The sequence below is a fragment of the Myxocyprinus asiaticus genome, chromosome 13 (assembly GCF_019703515.2).
Source record: "Myxocyprinus asiaticus isolate MX2 ecotype Aquarium Trade chromosome 13, UBuf_Myxa_2, whole genome shotgun sequence".
Classification (NCBI taxonomy): domain Eukaryota; kingdom Metazoa; phylum Chordata; class Actinopteri; order Cypriniformes; family Catostomidae; genus Myxocyprinus; species Myxocyprinus asiaticus.
Genome location: NC_059356.1, coordinates 41,370,704 through 41,388,115, shown reverse-complemented (window position 1 = coordinate 41,388,115; position 17,412 = coordinate 41,370,704). Strand labels below are relative to the sequence as shown.

Sequence of the window (17,412 nt, the reverse complement as noted above, 5' to 3'; positions counted from 1 at the left end):
CTACCAGTGCTTGCAATGCAACACAATAATATTGTTAAAGTTTTAGTTAAACTTATGTTTTAGGCTTTGGTTCTGCTTAAATGAAATGCCACATCAAAGCCACATAGATACAAAAAAGAAGATCCTGCCAATTTTACGATACAATCGCTATCAGTTTTTTTTAATAGTGAAAATTCTAACAATGTTAGGCTTGTCAATAGCAGATTTTCAAACTTTAATCTCGAATTCCTTAAAAATGTAAATTAGTTGATTGAAGCAACCCCTTTACACGCATCTTCCTGTCCTCGTTTGTGTTGTGTGCGCGTTCCGGACAGGAAAGTGCAAAATATTTGAATCCCCTGTGATCCCACACCATCCCCTGTGAAGCGTGAAATCACCTGAGCACAGAAGGGATTAGTGTATAAGCATGACCTCATCATATCACAGCAGGTCAACGGGTCACCGTGCCAAGTGTAATCCACCTCCACGTACACATCATATACACCATGCGTAAGGTGGATGAGAAATAAAATACATGAGACCTACGCCAGAGCCAGCAGAATAACATACTGTAGATTTATATCAAATAATCCGTAATGTTCATTTTATATGTGAGGGCTTTTGTTTCTCTGTAAGCTTTAGGTTATTTACTGTAAGACTTGGATGGGGACAGCAATTTAGTTGTTTTTGCTTATTATACCAAAACTCTTTGGATTAGACATGGTTCAGTTTTGGTGGGTTTAAGGACAGACTGTCAGATCTATGGATTCTGTCTAGAATGAGTAGCTTTAAAAGGTTTAAAAACACCCTTTATTAAAATTTTGTGGGTATCATTGCAAAACGAAGTCCCATCAATTGAGTTTGGAGGCACTTGACTGGATCAAACTGGACAGGATATTTCTATATGCGTATTAATTTATCCTGTTCCAACTGTTAACCGTTACATAACCACTATGGATTGTCTGGACACCCAATCCACTAATAATATAAGTCTTTCCCAGTTCGGTCACTTAGAAACATCAGTTAAGATCATCATAAATCTTCACTTGTGAAGTCTACAGGTTTTTGGTAAGCTGAGTTATTAACATTCTCTCCTTGAGATTTATTGGCCATAAGTACTGTCTTATGTTCAGGGTTCAATTTGATTCATTGTGTTCAATGGAGCCATGTGGTTGCCAGCTGCTGATTTTGACAAATGTGTGCAATAGGCAGCAGAGGTACAGTAAGAAGAGAGGAGAGCATCTGCTGAGCAGTGAGTTGTAAAGGGGTGGAAATACTATTTTTGATTTAATTAAAATCTGAACTGGGACAGCAGTCTAAAAAATGGACCATGTCCCTCTAAAAACAGACAGACAATGTGAAACAAGAATGTAACCTCATATTCAGCACTGAGGATGACTGAGTGTAATAATTTAAGAATTAACCAATGTAAAACACATTGGTCGACCACTAGTCTAAATATTGTGTGGTGGGATGTGTCCTGCTCAATGTCTATCATGGCCCTGATTAAGGATATAATAGATATGATTCTTAAAAATAAGACTTAATGAGCATTTTATAGGCCTACTATATATTGACTGACATTTCAGTGTAGTAGCCTACTTTGCACCAGTGATTTATACAGGCCTTAACATAAATCACTCAGAAAAATGAAGTCATAACCCTTACTTTGAATCATATTAAGTTTGTACAAGTAATTTAATATCTTTCCTTCAGATTAAGTCAGTTTCATTGAGCCAAAATAATATAGTCAGAATAGGTCGATTTTGTAGGTTTAACTTCACTTCATTAGGTTTGTCAAACTCAATTTACTTAGGTTTATATAATAAATGTTGGTACATTATATTAGTAATCATTAGTAATGCCAGATGAGCAAGTGTAAGACAGTGATACTGTTGCACTTGTCAATTCTTCACAATGCTAACCCCCAAAACTCTAAAAATAATAGACTCTTTTAAATACCAATATAAATGAAGATAAAACATGAACAAATCTCCTCCTATTATCATCTTGCTTAAAAAATGTCCTTGCCAAGTTTTATCAATGCTACATTAACACAGAAAGTATTAATGTAAGCTCAACTCAAATAGATAAAGTAAACTTTTTGTTTTTTGTTTTTCATTAAACCATTACCAACCCAGTGGCTGTGAACTTGTGAATCGTAAACTGGAGCTTTGCCAAAGGGGCAGTAGCATTCAAGGTCCCTGATGCCTACTGATATAAAACATCACTGCAGAACACTATATCTCACAGCATCACCTCATCAATCAGTAGGCCAGCATATCAGCACTGACATTTCTGGATGATGTTGTTTATATATCAAAAATGACCTTCTGTGTCCACATTTGTCATTTTGTCAAATGACATATTTCCTTCAACAGCTAAGCTTAAATAATTGAGACATTCCTCTACACAAAGCATACCCATGTTTTGCCATTTTGCAAATTTCAATAAGTCTTAATTCAGCTATAGTTAAATCTAAAACTGAATAGTGTTTTCTTCGCAGACTTCAAGACAGTTTAGCTTCCTGGTTCTCGAGCAAGGTAAAAAGGCGGGGTAAAAAAAAAACCTTTGCCGCCTCGAGGAGCTGAGAGTTGTTGTTCCTTTTCAAGTGCTTTGGTGGCGCCCTCTAGTGGACAGTTAAACAGCCTCCAGGACGTCACAGGATTTGGTGCAATGAAAAAAGCGGATTCTTGCGTCAGTTTCCACACAGATTAAGCTTTGTTGTAGACTAAAATGTCTTTTCAACCAAGGAAAATAATAGATAACAAAATAATACCAAATAATTGTTCCGAGAAATAAATTAATTCACCATATGTTTGTTTTCCTCGTAAACTTATGCTAAAAAAAAAAAAAACAAACAAAAAAAAAAAAAAAAAAAAAAAACAAACCCTGCTAGAGTATCTCTGCTTTCACATTGCCTCATTTACTCACGCTAATGCAATCCCAGACGTGTATGACAAAGATATTTTAAAAAAAATAACTCAGCTCTGGCGGACAGAACTTTGAAGCTCCAAAAAGCAAATTAAGGTAGCATAAAAGTAATCCATAAGACTCCAGTGGTTAAATCCGTGTCTTCTGAAGAAATATGATAGGTGTGAGTGAGAAACATATAAATATTTAAGTCCTTTTTTATTATAACTTCTCCTCCCTGCCCAGTAGGTGGCGATTTGCATGAAGAATGTGAATCGGCAAATACAAATAAATCAACAACAAAAAAAGAATGTGAAATTAGAGATTCACAGTAAAAAAGGACTTAAATATTGATCTTTTTCTCACCCACACCTATCATATCACTTCTGAAGACATGGATTTAGCAACTGGAGTTGTATGGATTACTTTTATGCTGCCTTAATGTGCTTTTTGGAGCTTAAAAGTTCTAGCCACCATTCCCTTGCACTGAATAGACCAACAGAGCTGAGATATTCTTCTAAAAAACTTTGTGTTCTGCAGAAGAAAGTCACACACGTGGGATGAAATGAGTGTGAGTAAATTATGAAAATTTTCATTTTGGGTGAAATATCCCTTTAAATGGTTTACCCATTCAAATTAATCTCTCCACATCATCTTATTCATAAATATCCTTGTAAATTGCTTAACTTAAAGGGATAGTTCACACCCAAAAGGGAAATTATAATACTTTTCTCACCCTCATTTAATTCCAAACCAAATGGCATTCTTCCACAGAACACAAAATGAGATGTTAAGCAAAATGTTCATTGTTCATTACACCTCTTTTACATACAGAGGCTAACATTCTGCCAATAACATCTCCTTTATGTGTTCTGCAGAGGAAAGACTGTTATAGAAGGTTTCTAAACCAGTTTAGTAGTCTGCTGTAGGAGCTTTGTAAGATTGCTGAGGCTTTGGAGGTTTTCAATGCACATCCCATATTACTACACAACAACTGGAATTTGAAGAGAGGACTGTGTGCATCATAAACAGTCACAGAGAGAAAGATAATGATGTCTTATCAATGTGCACTCTTATTATGAAGTTACAGACGACATACAAACATACATTGCAAAAATCACAAAAGCAATTTATTTATAAAAACGGGCCCAGTGAGCTTGGCTACACTCTACTTCAAGACATTACAAAAAAATGCCATGATTTTCAACACTTTGTCAAATCTGTACACAATACATAATCAAAGCAATGAAAAATAATTATAATTTTACTATGGCCAGTACATTGTTACTTTAAAAAAAAAAAATAAAAATCAAGCAAACGGTTATTATATAAAAACATTTATAACAAAAAAAGTTGAACAATTCAAATTAGAGGACATTGAATGCATAAATCAATAATGGATTTGTCACTGGCTAACAAAGAGTGCATTTCAAAAGAACAAAGAGGTGGGAAAAACAAGAACTTTCACACATATTTTAAAAATAAAGTATTCATATTATTTACATTTCAAACATGAAATAAGGTAAGGTGAGGTGGATCACTTCTGAAGCCAGATCAATGCCAAAACTACATAGGATGGTTCAGTCTGAGTTGAGAGAACAGAAGTTACGCTCCAGACATGAACACAGTGCAGCAGTGTGGAACAGATCTCCAGACCAAATCCCTGCAGCGGGGCACAGGTTAAGGGCTCTATTTTTCGCATGTTCTGTGTGCTGAACCAATGTTCTCAGCTGACTGTACAGGTCTGGTTGCACAAGAGGCCAAAAGTACATAAGAATAAGAACAGCTAAACAGTTTTTTTTTTTTTTTTTTAATCAAATAGTAGTGCATGAGACCAGAGCTGCAGACTTTCCATTTCATATATTCAAACTTCACTCCAATGAATATCACAAAATAAAGAGCTGCACATGGTCCTTTTGAAAATAATTACATGTTCAAAACCTGTTCCTTTGCACGAAGGCAAGTGTGCATTTACGTTTAACCTTTTTAAATAAGACAATCATGAGTAAAACATGCAATCTTAGTGCTGAGGAATTTACAGTTCCTCACATTTGCAAAACAGTAAGCAAAAGCACACACATCCAATGGCAAAAAAGCTCAGCGTAGGCGCTCGACCAAAAAAAGGGGGAAACAGCTTCAAAAGAAACAAGTCGGCACACCACAAAAATAGAACATTTAGTGTAATCCCACCTTGGTGACATTTCGAGCCACCCGACTCTTCATCAGACCAGCAATTCCTCACATTTGCAACTGAAAATCTACAACACATTAAAAATAGACTTACTGAACCTCCATTGCAAAAGAAATCAATTACCGGTATTTTTGCAGGCCAACAAGAGAATGTGTCCTTAAAACTTCCTGATCTTGGAGGTTTGAGCTAAATTGTGAGCAGATGTGGAGGAATAAAGAGAGTTAGGATTCAGTGGGATAAACAGAATGAGAATCTCCTGATGGGGATTTTGAAAGGAAATCTTGATTCTTATCTCCCCGAGTCTTGGCGTGCTGGTTAACTGGGATTACAGGGTCTGCCAGAGGGCTCAGAAGATTCAATAAAGTTTGCTGAAAATACCAGGGATTTAAGACCAACAATGTTGGTTCATGCGACACACCTGCGACACACAGGACTGGGCACCTGTTCTTTCAGATGGCATAGATGGATATTTAAAAACAAAAACAAACACAAAAGAAAAAAAGAAAACAAACAAACAAACACAAGAAACAAACAAACTAAACTAAACCAAAACAAACAAATTACACATAATTGAAAGAAACAAAACACAAAAAAGAAACAAAACAAGCAAAACAATACACAAAAAGAAAAAACAAAAAAATAAAATAAAACACAAAACAAAATCAAAAAACAAAACAAACATAAAGGAAACTAAAAAAAAGAAAAAGAAGCTAAACAAAGAACAAAAGACAACAACAACAACAAAAGAACATAAAAAAACAAATTAACAATAAGAGCAAAAGCAAAAGGTCATACATTCAAAATGGGCTGACATAAAATATTTAAATCATTTTTTTTTTTTTACATTTTTAAAAGGTATTTCAAGCAAAAAGTTCAGAATTATTTACAAAAACAGACAGAATAAACACTGTTTAAGTACATCAACTTAACAATAATGACATTCAATGTTGAAGAATTACAAGTTGAAATTGCAACACTTGAGATGTGCTTTCAGTGACTTATCATCACTCAAACCTTAACATTAAAATACGGTTTAAATAAGGTTTATAAAGGCTTGTTGGGATGTAAAGCACTCCAAGCACATAAGGGAAACTGCACTGTGAGTGAAAACGTGAGCTTATTTTATGACCCTACAATAGCCCTAAATATTGTGTTTGGCCGCAGTAAAAGTTTCCATATCAATGACATCATCATCCTATTCATCAGGCCAGTATCTGTTCTCATTAAAAAAACAGACACAGGCATGCATCAAGACTCATGGGGTTTAAACTTCAGTTTTCATTAAAGCCTAACCGAAGGGTAGAGACCATTCCAAACACATAACAATTAAAATCAAAAGCTAGCTTTTCCCAGAAGTCTCTTTGACAAAGTCTCAGCAAATACTCTTCCTCTTGATTCAAAGTTGTGAACTCTCTGCTGGAATTTATGTATCTCTGCTGACAAAGACACACAGGAAGGTACAAGACATTCCTGGAATAGTGAAGCTCTCGTTCAAACTCATTGACTTTGTTTGATCTAAAAGCTTTGAATGTACAAGAAAGTTAGGTCGCTATTAAGGAGAGCACTTTAGTTAGAGACAAAAGAGTGTTAAATTGAACAACTGTGTCCTTACAAAAAATAATACTTCACTCATGGAAAAACAAAACAACTAAAAAGACTTTAAAGGGATAATTCACCCCAAAATGAAAATTCTGTTCTTATTTACTCACACTCATGTCATTCCAAACCCATTTGACTTTCTTCCGTGGAGCACAAAAGGGGCTGTCAGGCTAAATTTTAGCCTCAGCCACCATTCACTTCATTGTATGGAAAAGCATCCATAATTTTTCAGGGATTTTCAACAACATGAGAATGAGTGAATGATGACAGTTAATTATTTTGGCAAACTATCCCTTTAATATGAATACTTAAATCCTTAAATAACAGCTACATTTTCTGAACAAGATGATCACGTAACATATTGATTTTAATACAAAGTATTCTTCCCTTTTTAAGATTTCAAACTAATTCAAAGGAAAAATCTTCCTGAAAAAGCATAGAAGGAACTCATATCTTACTGGCACAGATTCATGGAGCTGGAAGTTACAACTGATCATAAAAAAATAAATAAAAACATGATCTTTTTGTTTCTTTTTAACTCCAAAAATGTAAACGTGCTTTGATCCTGAAGGAAACTGCTGCGTCACACATTTCTTTGCCTAATTGCCCGTTGTGGATGTTGCATTCTGTGAATGAAGACCTTTTTAATAACTATGTATAATTACTACATATACTGTACATGCACGTCTAATCCAGATACAAGGAAAACATTATTAGAGGTAAAAAGTCTATTTCTCAGTTGTTTCCAAGTCTTCACTGAATTATTGTTAGATATGATGCATTAATCCAGATTTGATGCTGCTGGTTTTGACTAAGAAGCATATCTGTTTTTCCAGACCATGTTGCTTGTTTCTCTTGCAAGATCTGGCATTTCAGATCTAGTATTTCACCCAGCCCTTAGCGCAGAGTACTGTCATTTTTAAAAGAACGTTATTAACCGTTCTTTTATTTTGTTCTAACCGGTAACCTTTTGGAAAGTAGGTTGGGGAATTTCTGAACCGAAACAATAATAAACAATAAAAAAAACGTTTTTGCTCAGAACAACCCAAAATGAAAAACATTAAATTTTTAATCCCTGGTAACTTCTGTATATACTGTATAAGCTGTTTTGTTGTCCCTAGCTTTTCTTCAATTAAATATCTAAACTGAATTAAGAATTTAATTGTCATTGACTGTGTTTACATACAAACCAATATGCTGATAGCTACCAAAAATCAGCTTATTAAAAAAATTCAATAACACAAGAAAACTGCATTTACACGATACTTATGTGTACAGGCATCACCATAACACTTATGCACATTGGATTACGCCAGTATGAACACAGGTAAAGATGTTTAAATGCAATGCGAAATCGAAGTAATGGGCTAAAAGATACCTATATATCTATATATCTATATCTATCTATCTATCTATCTATCTATATATATATATATATATATATATATATATATATATATATATATATATATATGTGTGTGTGTATTTTTTTGCTTAAACTGTTTATGACTTTACCCCGATTAAAGAAAGCCATTTAAGGCATTGACATGATCACACACGTTGTCGGCTTATTAAACCAAATTGGTTTAAGATTGTGCATGTAATGGTCCTTATGTTGTTGTATGTTTACATGCACACCAATACACTGAAAACTACCAAAAATCTATTTATTCAAACATTCTGCCAACTCAAGAAAACTGTTTACATGACATTTAAAATCATTGGGATATTATCTGCTTTTGATGTCAGAACGTCAACAAGCATGCACTAAACATTTGCGCACACTGGATAAGCCGTTAAGAGCGCCGGTAAAGGTGTTTAAATGCAACGCAAAATCGGAGTAATGGGAAAAATCTACCTGTGCCAATCGGTTTACGCTTAAACCGTTTATGACCTTACCCCAATAAAGGAAAGCCGTTTAAGGTGTTTACATGACCACACACGTTCACGAGTTATTAAGCATAATCATTGTATGCATACATTTGAAAGCGTTCAATCTTACATTGCAATTTTAACAATTTTGTTGCACTTTCAAAACAAATTACTGCACACTGGTATCTTTGTTTTATTTACTGGCCAAAACCAACTTTTACTTGCAGTTGGAGCTAACCGACTGTTAATTATGGACCCTGAAAATAAACAGCATCCATATAATTAAAAAGTTCTCAAAATTGAGATCCTGGCTGCTGATTCGAGCACAATTCAATGTTATTGATGTTATATGTAACACATTCACTCGTAGCAATGATGGAGAATTAAGGGGAGGTCACACTACACTTCATGCTCCATTCACTCCCATTGAAACGCATCCAAATCAGAAGACCGGAAACGCAAGTTCATGCGAAGAAATTTCACACTATGCTGCGGATGGAAGTTCAAGTTTGGTGAACCCTGAACTGCGAATCTGGATGAATAGAAGTCATGTGACCTATGTAAGATTGAAATGTCACAGACTGACCTCTTGGCTCAATTCAAAATATAAATATTTCAAAGCTGCGTATTTTTATTGTTGCTGGAAAGTGAGTAGACTGTATATTCTAACATTCTGAAAATAATATTATTTTTTTATTTGTGATTTACTATTTATTAAAACCAGAAACCCTCGCACATGACATCATATCCTGGTCCACTGCGATGTCCGAAATAATTTTGTATGCTCAAAGCCTTGTGACAGGGGCATTACATTGCAAAGATGAAAGTCAGTGTGCAGATTCAAACTATACTTTTATATATGGAATATATACAAGAGAATGCTTGGCACGTGTGCATGGAAGCCATATGTGAGTAAATCCATGCTTAGAAAAAAAAGACCATGTGTTTAGAGCAGAAAAATGATACTTAGAGACATACTTTCATTCTTTTGTGGTAATAAAAGTCATGGCACAGTGTTGTAGGGAGTACTGCTTGGCCACATATCTTAAAGAGTGGCATAAGCATCATATCCCTTTTGAAGGCTGGAGAAGGCCATATCTGTGGTGCTTGCATTCATGTTTTGTTTGGATGGTGCTTTGGCTGTTATGTGTTGTTTTGTGATGATATACTTTTGGGGTTGCAGGGTGGAGAGGTTGCGGAGGGTGGATGACAGAATTCTTTGATCGTTACGGTGAAGAGGTTAGCCGTAATGTCTGTGACGACCACGTTGGCACATCGGGATGTCATGTCAGGATGCCAATCCAAATCCTTCTCTTCCTCTGATGGCTCTTCCGATACGGGCACCTCAGGGACTTTTAGTGGCCGACGACCAGAGAAGGGATGGCGACGCCGCACTCGCCTGTCCATTTCATGAGGTACGGAAAGGTCAAGGATGTGCTCATTCTCCTCTGATGATGATGATGCAGAGGATGAAGAGGAAAACATGGGAGAGGATGGAAGAACGGATGGAGCTGAGCTGTTTTTTGAGGCCACAGGTTGAGGGCTGAGTTTGTGGATGGCCTGATCTGGGGCAGTTGTTGGTGAGGCCTGGGGCATCAATGAGGAATTCTTGGGTTGGATTTGTGGTGGGAAAGTCGATGACGAAGAGAGACCGTTGCTGATTGCATTACCATGATTCTCTACACTTTGAGTCTGGCTCTCAGAATTGCTTGCAGAGTCAAACAGTTTTCCAAATGCAGGGAATCCAGAACCACTAATGGGGGGCTGGATTCCTCTGTACGAACCTTCTCCAAACCTCCTATTCTTTCCAATTACTCTATTCCGAGATGGAATTTTCTGGCGCCCAAAGTGGGATTGCTGGGTGAAGCTTTGCATGTTTGTCCTTTTACTATTGGGGACTCCACCATTCCCAGCCTTGTCGACCACTTTTAAGTTCAGAATGACCCGACCCTTCTTCACCTCTCGGGGTTTCACTTTGCGGTTCAGAATACGGACTGTTTCTGAGAATGGACTGACTGTTGGCCGGGATGAGAAAGGATTGGAGGAACCGAACGTTTGTGCAGAGTCGGGGGGACGGGGTAAGGGGCGGCGTGCCATACGATGGCAACGGTGAATGTCTTTCTTTAATTTGGGCTGAGCAGCCCCGGACTGCAACTTGGCATTGGAGGAGGCAGTGGGGGTGTAGGATGGTGTGGCCGAGGGAGGAGGAAGTTTGGAATGCTGCTGTGGACGACTGTGCTTGAACTCCTGGACTCGTGGGGAGGTTTCTGCAGCCTGTGCTCTTGACTAAACAGAAATACCAGGAAAAAAGTGTCACTTCTCTCAAGTGTTACAAAAACATAATTCAAAGAAAACAAAAAAAAAATCTATAAAAGAAAACTTGTAAAACATGGCATTCAAGGGTTGTCAATTACAGGAGGGTTCCCAAAGTCAAAATGTAAAAGTATACATTGGTTTTTATATTCTTTTAACAGTGTTTTTAAACAAAATTTTTGAAACCATACACGTTAAGAGTGTTCCAGCTGCAATATACTTTACGGAAAATCGCATAAACCGATGGCAATGCGTTGACCAAGCACGCGCAACACGCGGCCCGGTTAAACATGCTTAATGTACGTTCTTGCTTTACCGTGGCGGGAACAAACCTCAGTGCTCAAGGGGGTGATAGTGTTACCTTCAAACATCCGTGCCATTAAACAGGATGTGTTATTATTCTGGTAAGTTGCTATAAATACACTGACTTTAAATTAATTGCTTAGCAATATTCTAATCAAACTGATGTTCCGCCAATACAGTTGTTGACTTTAATGAGAAAACTCACCATAGAAGCGAGTGCCCCTTGTGGCAACGATAAGCATGCATCGTGTACTTTCACTATGTTAATAATTGCGGTCAGACACATTTTGCAACGCAACTATGCACAGCTTCTAGAAGCGTTTTGGCAACAGATTGCCCCCCGAAAACTACCTAGATACAACATTTCCTTTAAACAAGTTGACTCCCTGAAATCACTGTATAATTTGAGATACTGATAGCAGCTGCATGAAAATGACTTTGCACACCAACAACAAATTCATTTTTCTGTCAGTAGATGAGGCATAAAGTACTGTGAATTGATGACATACCTTCAGAAGCAGCGTTTTAGGTTTCGGGCCCCTCTTTTTAGGTCCATACATCTCTTGCTCTCGCTCTCTGAGCAAAAACATGAGTTGATCAAAGGGGTTTCTGATTATGTCAGTGTTTGCACATACATACTGAGCGCTTGTGTCAGTTTCAGCTTTAGCTTTATGAACAACAAACTTCCTCTGAGCACAAACCATGACTACAAAAGTATTACTTCGTACATCTGACTCGAATTTTCATGTGATGTGACTTAAGATGTCTGTTTGACTGCTTCCTGTGTATGTAAGAAAGAGCCAATCGTGCTGACTCAGGGAGACCACTTCAAAAAGATGCATCAACAGTCACAACAGTAATTAACATTCATTAGATCCCATAGCCAGCATTGCAAAAACTTCAATCAAGGCAACATGTTTACATGGAAATATAACATTTCCTTTTGCTCTTTGCTCTGAAACAGGAGAATTTCGGTCAAAAGGGAGAACTGTTTAAACCATTTAGTAAAATGTTACAGAATTTGAAACGGCAAGTATGAAAGTTTAAAAACACATTCATGTGAATAACATTGTCACAATTCATCTTATTTAATGAATTACAACCCCGATTCCGAAAAATTTCAGACAGTATAGAAATTGCTAATGAAAACAAAAAAAGAGTGATTTGTAAATTCTATATACCCAGTGCTATATTGAAAGCACTACAACAACACGTTATTTGATGTTTTATCTTGTGAATAACTGTTTAACTGTTTTTTTTGTTTTTTTTTTTAAATATACCCTAATTTCAAATCAGATGATTGCAACATGCTCCAATAATGTTGGGACAGTCAAGTGTTTACCACTGTATAACATCATCATTTCTTCTAATTACACTTATTAAGCATTTGAGCACTTAAGACTCAAGTATGTGAAGTTTAGCAAGTGGAATTTTCCCCCATTCATCCATTATGCAGGTCTTCAGTTGCGCAATTGCACTGGGCCTTTGTTGACGTATTTTGTACTAAATAATCTGCCACACATTCTCAATTGGAGATGGTCAGGACTGCAGGCAAGCCAATCTAACACCTGCACTCTCTGCTTATGCAGCCATGCACTATAATCCGGGCAGTATGTGGCTATGTGCTGGAAAACCACTTCTGAATGCGCATGATCTACGATCCCTCAGACGTCACTGTCTCAAAAACCGTCATGCGTCTGTAATGGATATCAAGACATGGGCTCGGGAATACTTCGGGAAAACTTTGTCAGTCAACACCATTCACCGCTACATCCACAGATGCAAGTTAAAAATGTACAATGCAAAGCAGGAGCCATATATCAACACTGTCCAGAAGCGCCACCAACTTCTGGGCTTGGTCACATCTGGGATGAAAAGTAGAACAGTGGAATCGTGTTTTGGGGTCCGACGAGTCCACACTATTAAACATTCCATATTTTTTCCAACGTGTTCTCCAGTCCAAAGAGGAAAATGACTGTCAGAGCCGATATCAGCGTCAGATTCAAAAGCCAGTGATGGTATGGGAGTGTGTTAGTGCCCATGGCATGGGTAACTTGCACATCTGTGAGGGCACCATTAATGTAGAAGGGTAACTTGCACATCTGTGAGGGCACCATTAATGCAGAAAGGTTTGTACAAATTTTGGAGCAACATACTGTTTGCTGGCATCCAGTTGGCATCTTTTCCAGGGACGTCCCTGCATTTTCCAGCAGGACAACGCCAAACCACATACTGCCCAGATTACAAGTGCATGGCTGCGTAAACAGGGAGCACGGGTGCTAGACTGGCCTGCCTGCAGTCCTGACCTGTCTCTAACTGAGAATGTGGCGCATTATGAAGTGCACAATACAGCAAGGAAGGCTCCGTACAATTGCACAGCTGAAGACCTGCATAATGGATGAATGGGGGAAAACTGACCCTTCGCTAAGCCCTGCCTTAAAAGCGTTTCTGACCAATCCTCTTTTAGGAACTGTTGCCCCACTGCCATTTCTCTGACAAGCGTTTGCCTTTTTACAATGAGAGCCTACGGAAGTCATGTGTTTGGGTAGTTTTAAGTGGGACTATATCGAAAACACTTTGTTGCCAGGTCACTTGTAATAGTGACACAAGATACCTACAGAGGAGACATGCAGTGTTTTTTGTTTCTTTTAAAAATCTTTAAATAAATCTCACGAAAAGCATGCTATGGATTAAACTGTGTTTGCCCTCATTCCCAAAAAAACATATACAACATCAGTGATGACCTACATTTCCTCCCAGGTAAATTAAAGCTAATAACTGAATGTTAATAAATGTATGTACTGATTCAGGTCTTAGTAAAGGCAATAGTAAACAAAGAGTTTACAGCATCATAGTGAGTGTGTTATGAGATGTTATAAGCAGTTCTTTTCACTTACACTAATGTTATGAGGTTTGTAATCACTATCAAATGATGCTTTTCTCTTTTAAAGTGACTGAAAATTGTTTGCCTTTATTCTGATTTGCCGTCTCCACAGTTTTCAATCAGAGTGTAATTTAACACATTTTTTTTTAATAAAAAGACAGATAAATATGCCTTACAGTGTCACTCTTCATTCCAGCCCACGCAAGAATATTATCAATTCCGTTTATGAGAATATTAGGGCAAAAACTGCACCGTTCACGGCAATCTCCCATTCATTCCTATGGGAAGTTCTGCAGAGCTTGTCAGAGCAAGCGACCGTAACCAAGAAGGGCGGAACTTATAATGTGTTGTTGTAGTGCTTTCAACATAGCACAGGGTGAACAGAATTAACAAATCACTCCTTTTTGTTTTTATTATCATTTTCCATCCTGTCCCAACTTTTTCGGAATTGGGGCTGTACAAAGCAGCAACAAAACTCACTTTTGTTCAAACGCTGCAACGAGTCGTTCATCAAGGATATTCTCCTCAGGCTCCCATGTGCTGTACCTACAAAAAATACATTCACATATCATTTACAGCCCACTATTATACAGAAACATAATTTTAACAAAGTTGATATACAAGTACTTCACTCACTTTATCGCCCATCCTTTCCATTTCACCAGGTACTCCATTCGTCCCTGTGGAAGAGTCAAAACCAATTCCAAAAACTTACGTTTATCTCTGTGAGAGGACAGACACCTTTCATTTAAGGCTGCAACTTATGATTATTTTGATAATCGACTAATCTAACGATTATTAGAGCGATTATTCGACTATTTGGGCGATTATTACAACGATTAATCATTAGCTCTTAACCGAATATTCAGCTTATGCCACGACTTAAAAGGTTGTATTAAACATTCTTGCTAACAATAAAGAGGACAAAATTCTCTTTTAAAAATACCCTTAAATGACATTCTCTGAACTAAAGGAAAAAAAAACAACTTTTTATTAAATTTAATTCAGCAAAAAATTCACTGCAAAAAATCCTATTGTTATCAAGTGTTTTTGTCTTTTTTTCCATTTAAAATGATCTAAAAATCCTTAAAACAAGATACATTTACTTGAGAAGCAACATAAGATATTTAGACTTGTTTTTACAGAATATATCTTAAATATAAGTGTATTTTGTATTCAAGGGGAATTTTTTTTTACTTCTGCCAGTGCAGTAAAGACAAAATATACTCATATTCAAGATACATTCTCTGAAAACAAGTCTAAATATCTTATATGTTGCTTCTCAGGTAAATGTATCTTGTTTTAAGGATGTTTAGATATTTTAAAATATTTAAATATTAAATATTATATTCAACATTCTCCGATAACAATTTTTTCTTCTGCAGTATAGCTCCTAAAGTAAATGTACGTAAGCAGTTTTAGATACTTATATTGGAAAACAAAACAAAAAAGACAAATCTAAAACCAATTATTTTTTATATTTTTTTTGTATTGTATAATGGGCTAAGACTACATTCTCTCACCTTTTTGGTCACATCGATTAATCTTTAACTCACAAAAAACAAACTCCCTCTTCTTGATAGAGCTTGAATCGACAATTTTCTTCACAATAAGATAAACACCATGACACATATATTATGATTCACTACGTTACGAGCCATCATGTTATAATCTAGCTGCAGTAATCGGGCGCCTCGCACTGTTTTTCACACGACTCATTTAAGTACCTCTGACCGCACAGAGAAATGCCAGTTTCGGAGTTTGTGCTTATTTATACAACCCACTTCCTTATTATTTGAACTTTAATAAAGGATGCATTAAAGATATAACGATGGGGTGTTTCCTTTTTAGATGCTCTGACAGGCAAGTTTTCCTCAAGCGGAAGGCCAGGTGCGGCTCCACTTTATTTCACGTCAAGACGACACTGCTTCTATTTTTACTTATTTTGTATTTCTGTATTATAATTCCCTCATACTTTGCAATCTACATCACCTTAATCTGTTTGGAAAGTTTGGAGTGATCTGGACTGTGAGTTGTTCTTTCTTCCTCTCCTCAATCAAGCGTGAGCTGAAGTGCTGCTCTCCTGCGTCATCATTAGTTTGCATATCTGATCTCATGTTACATTAAATGAGATCAAACGACTATTCGACAACGGAAACTTTTATCGACAATTGTTTATTGTCAACATTGTCGATAACGTCGACTAATCGTTTTAGCCCTACTTTCATTAAAGGGATAGGTCACCAAAATGATAATTCTCTGATCATTTACTCACTCTCATGTCATCCCAGATGTGTATGACTTTCTTACTTCAGCAGAGCACAAAGATTTTTAGAATAATATCTCAGCTCTGTTGGTCCATTTAATGCAAGTGAATGGAGCCCAGAACTTCGAAGCTCCAAAAAGCACATAAAGGCAGCATAAAAGTAATTCAAATGACTCCTGAGATTAATTTCATGACTTCTGAAGCAAAATAATATTTGTGGGTTAGAAACAGATCAATATTGGAGTTCTTTATTATTATAAATTCTCCTCCCTGCCATTAGGTGGCAATATGCACAAAGAATGTGAATCGTCCAAAAAAAAAAAAAAAAAGAAGAATATTGAAGTGAATGTGGAGATTTACAGTAAAAAAGGCCTTAAATATTGATCTGTTTCTCACCCACACCTATCATATTGCTTCTGCAGACATGGATTTAACCACTTGAGTCATATGGATTACTTTTATGCTGTCTTTATGTGCTTTTTTGGACCTTCAGAGTTCTGGTCACCATTCACTTGCATTGAATGGACCAACCGAGCTGAGATACTATTCTTTTTTTTTTCTCCCAATTTGGAATGCCCAATTCCCAATGTGCTTTTAAGTCCTCGTGGTCGTGTAGTGATTCGCCTCAGTCCGGGTGGCGGAGGACGAATCCCAGTTGCCTCCGTGTCTGAGGCCGTCAACCCGTGCATCTTATCACGTGGCTTGTTGAACGTGTTGCCACGGAGACATAGCGCATGTGGAGGCTTCACGCCATCCACCGTGGCAACTACGCTCAACTCACCACGCACCCCATCGAGAACGAACCACATTATAGCGACCACGAGGAGGTTACCCCATGTGACTCTACCCTCCCCAGCAACCGGGCCAATTTGGTTGCTTAGGTGACCTGGCTCGAGTCACTCAGCACGCCCTGGGATTCGAACTAGCGAACTAGCGTAAGGTGATGTCTGTGACTAAAATGTGATTGGCTCTTTTACTTGTAAGGCGGAACTTCCTTTCTACATCCGTTGATCGTTGGGCGTTCCAATTTCTCCCTTTCATTTTAACAGAAGTGACCCATCTCTGCTAAATAGTCTCTGTTTGTGTTCAGCA

General features: G+C 37.2%; 1 protein-coding gene across 1 annotated transcript in view; it reads right to left on the bottom strand.

The window, feature by feature from the left end:
- Positions 1-17,412, bottom strand: part of LOC127450987 (uncharacterized) — a 31,450-nt gene that overhangs the window by 12,920 nt on the left and 1,118 nt on the right. The window contains exons 2-5 of the mRNA XM_051715469.1: positions 14,691-14,734; positions 14,535-14,600; positions 11,680-11,746; positions 9,701-10,840 (exon numbers count right to left, since the gene is read on the bottom strand). Of these exons, the coding sequence (XP_051571429.1) occupies positions 9,701-10,840; positions 11,680-11,746; positions 14,535-14,600; positions 14,691-14,734 (1,317 nt within the window). The remainder of the gene's footprint in view (positions 1-9,700; positions 10,841-11,679; positions 11,747-14,534; positions 14,601-14,690; positions 14,735-17,412) is intronic.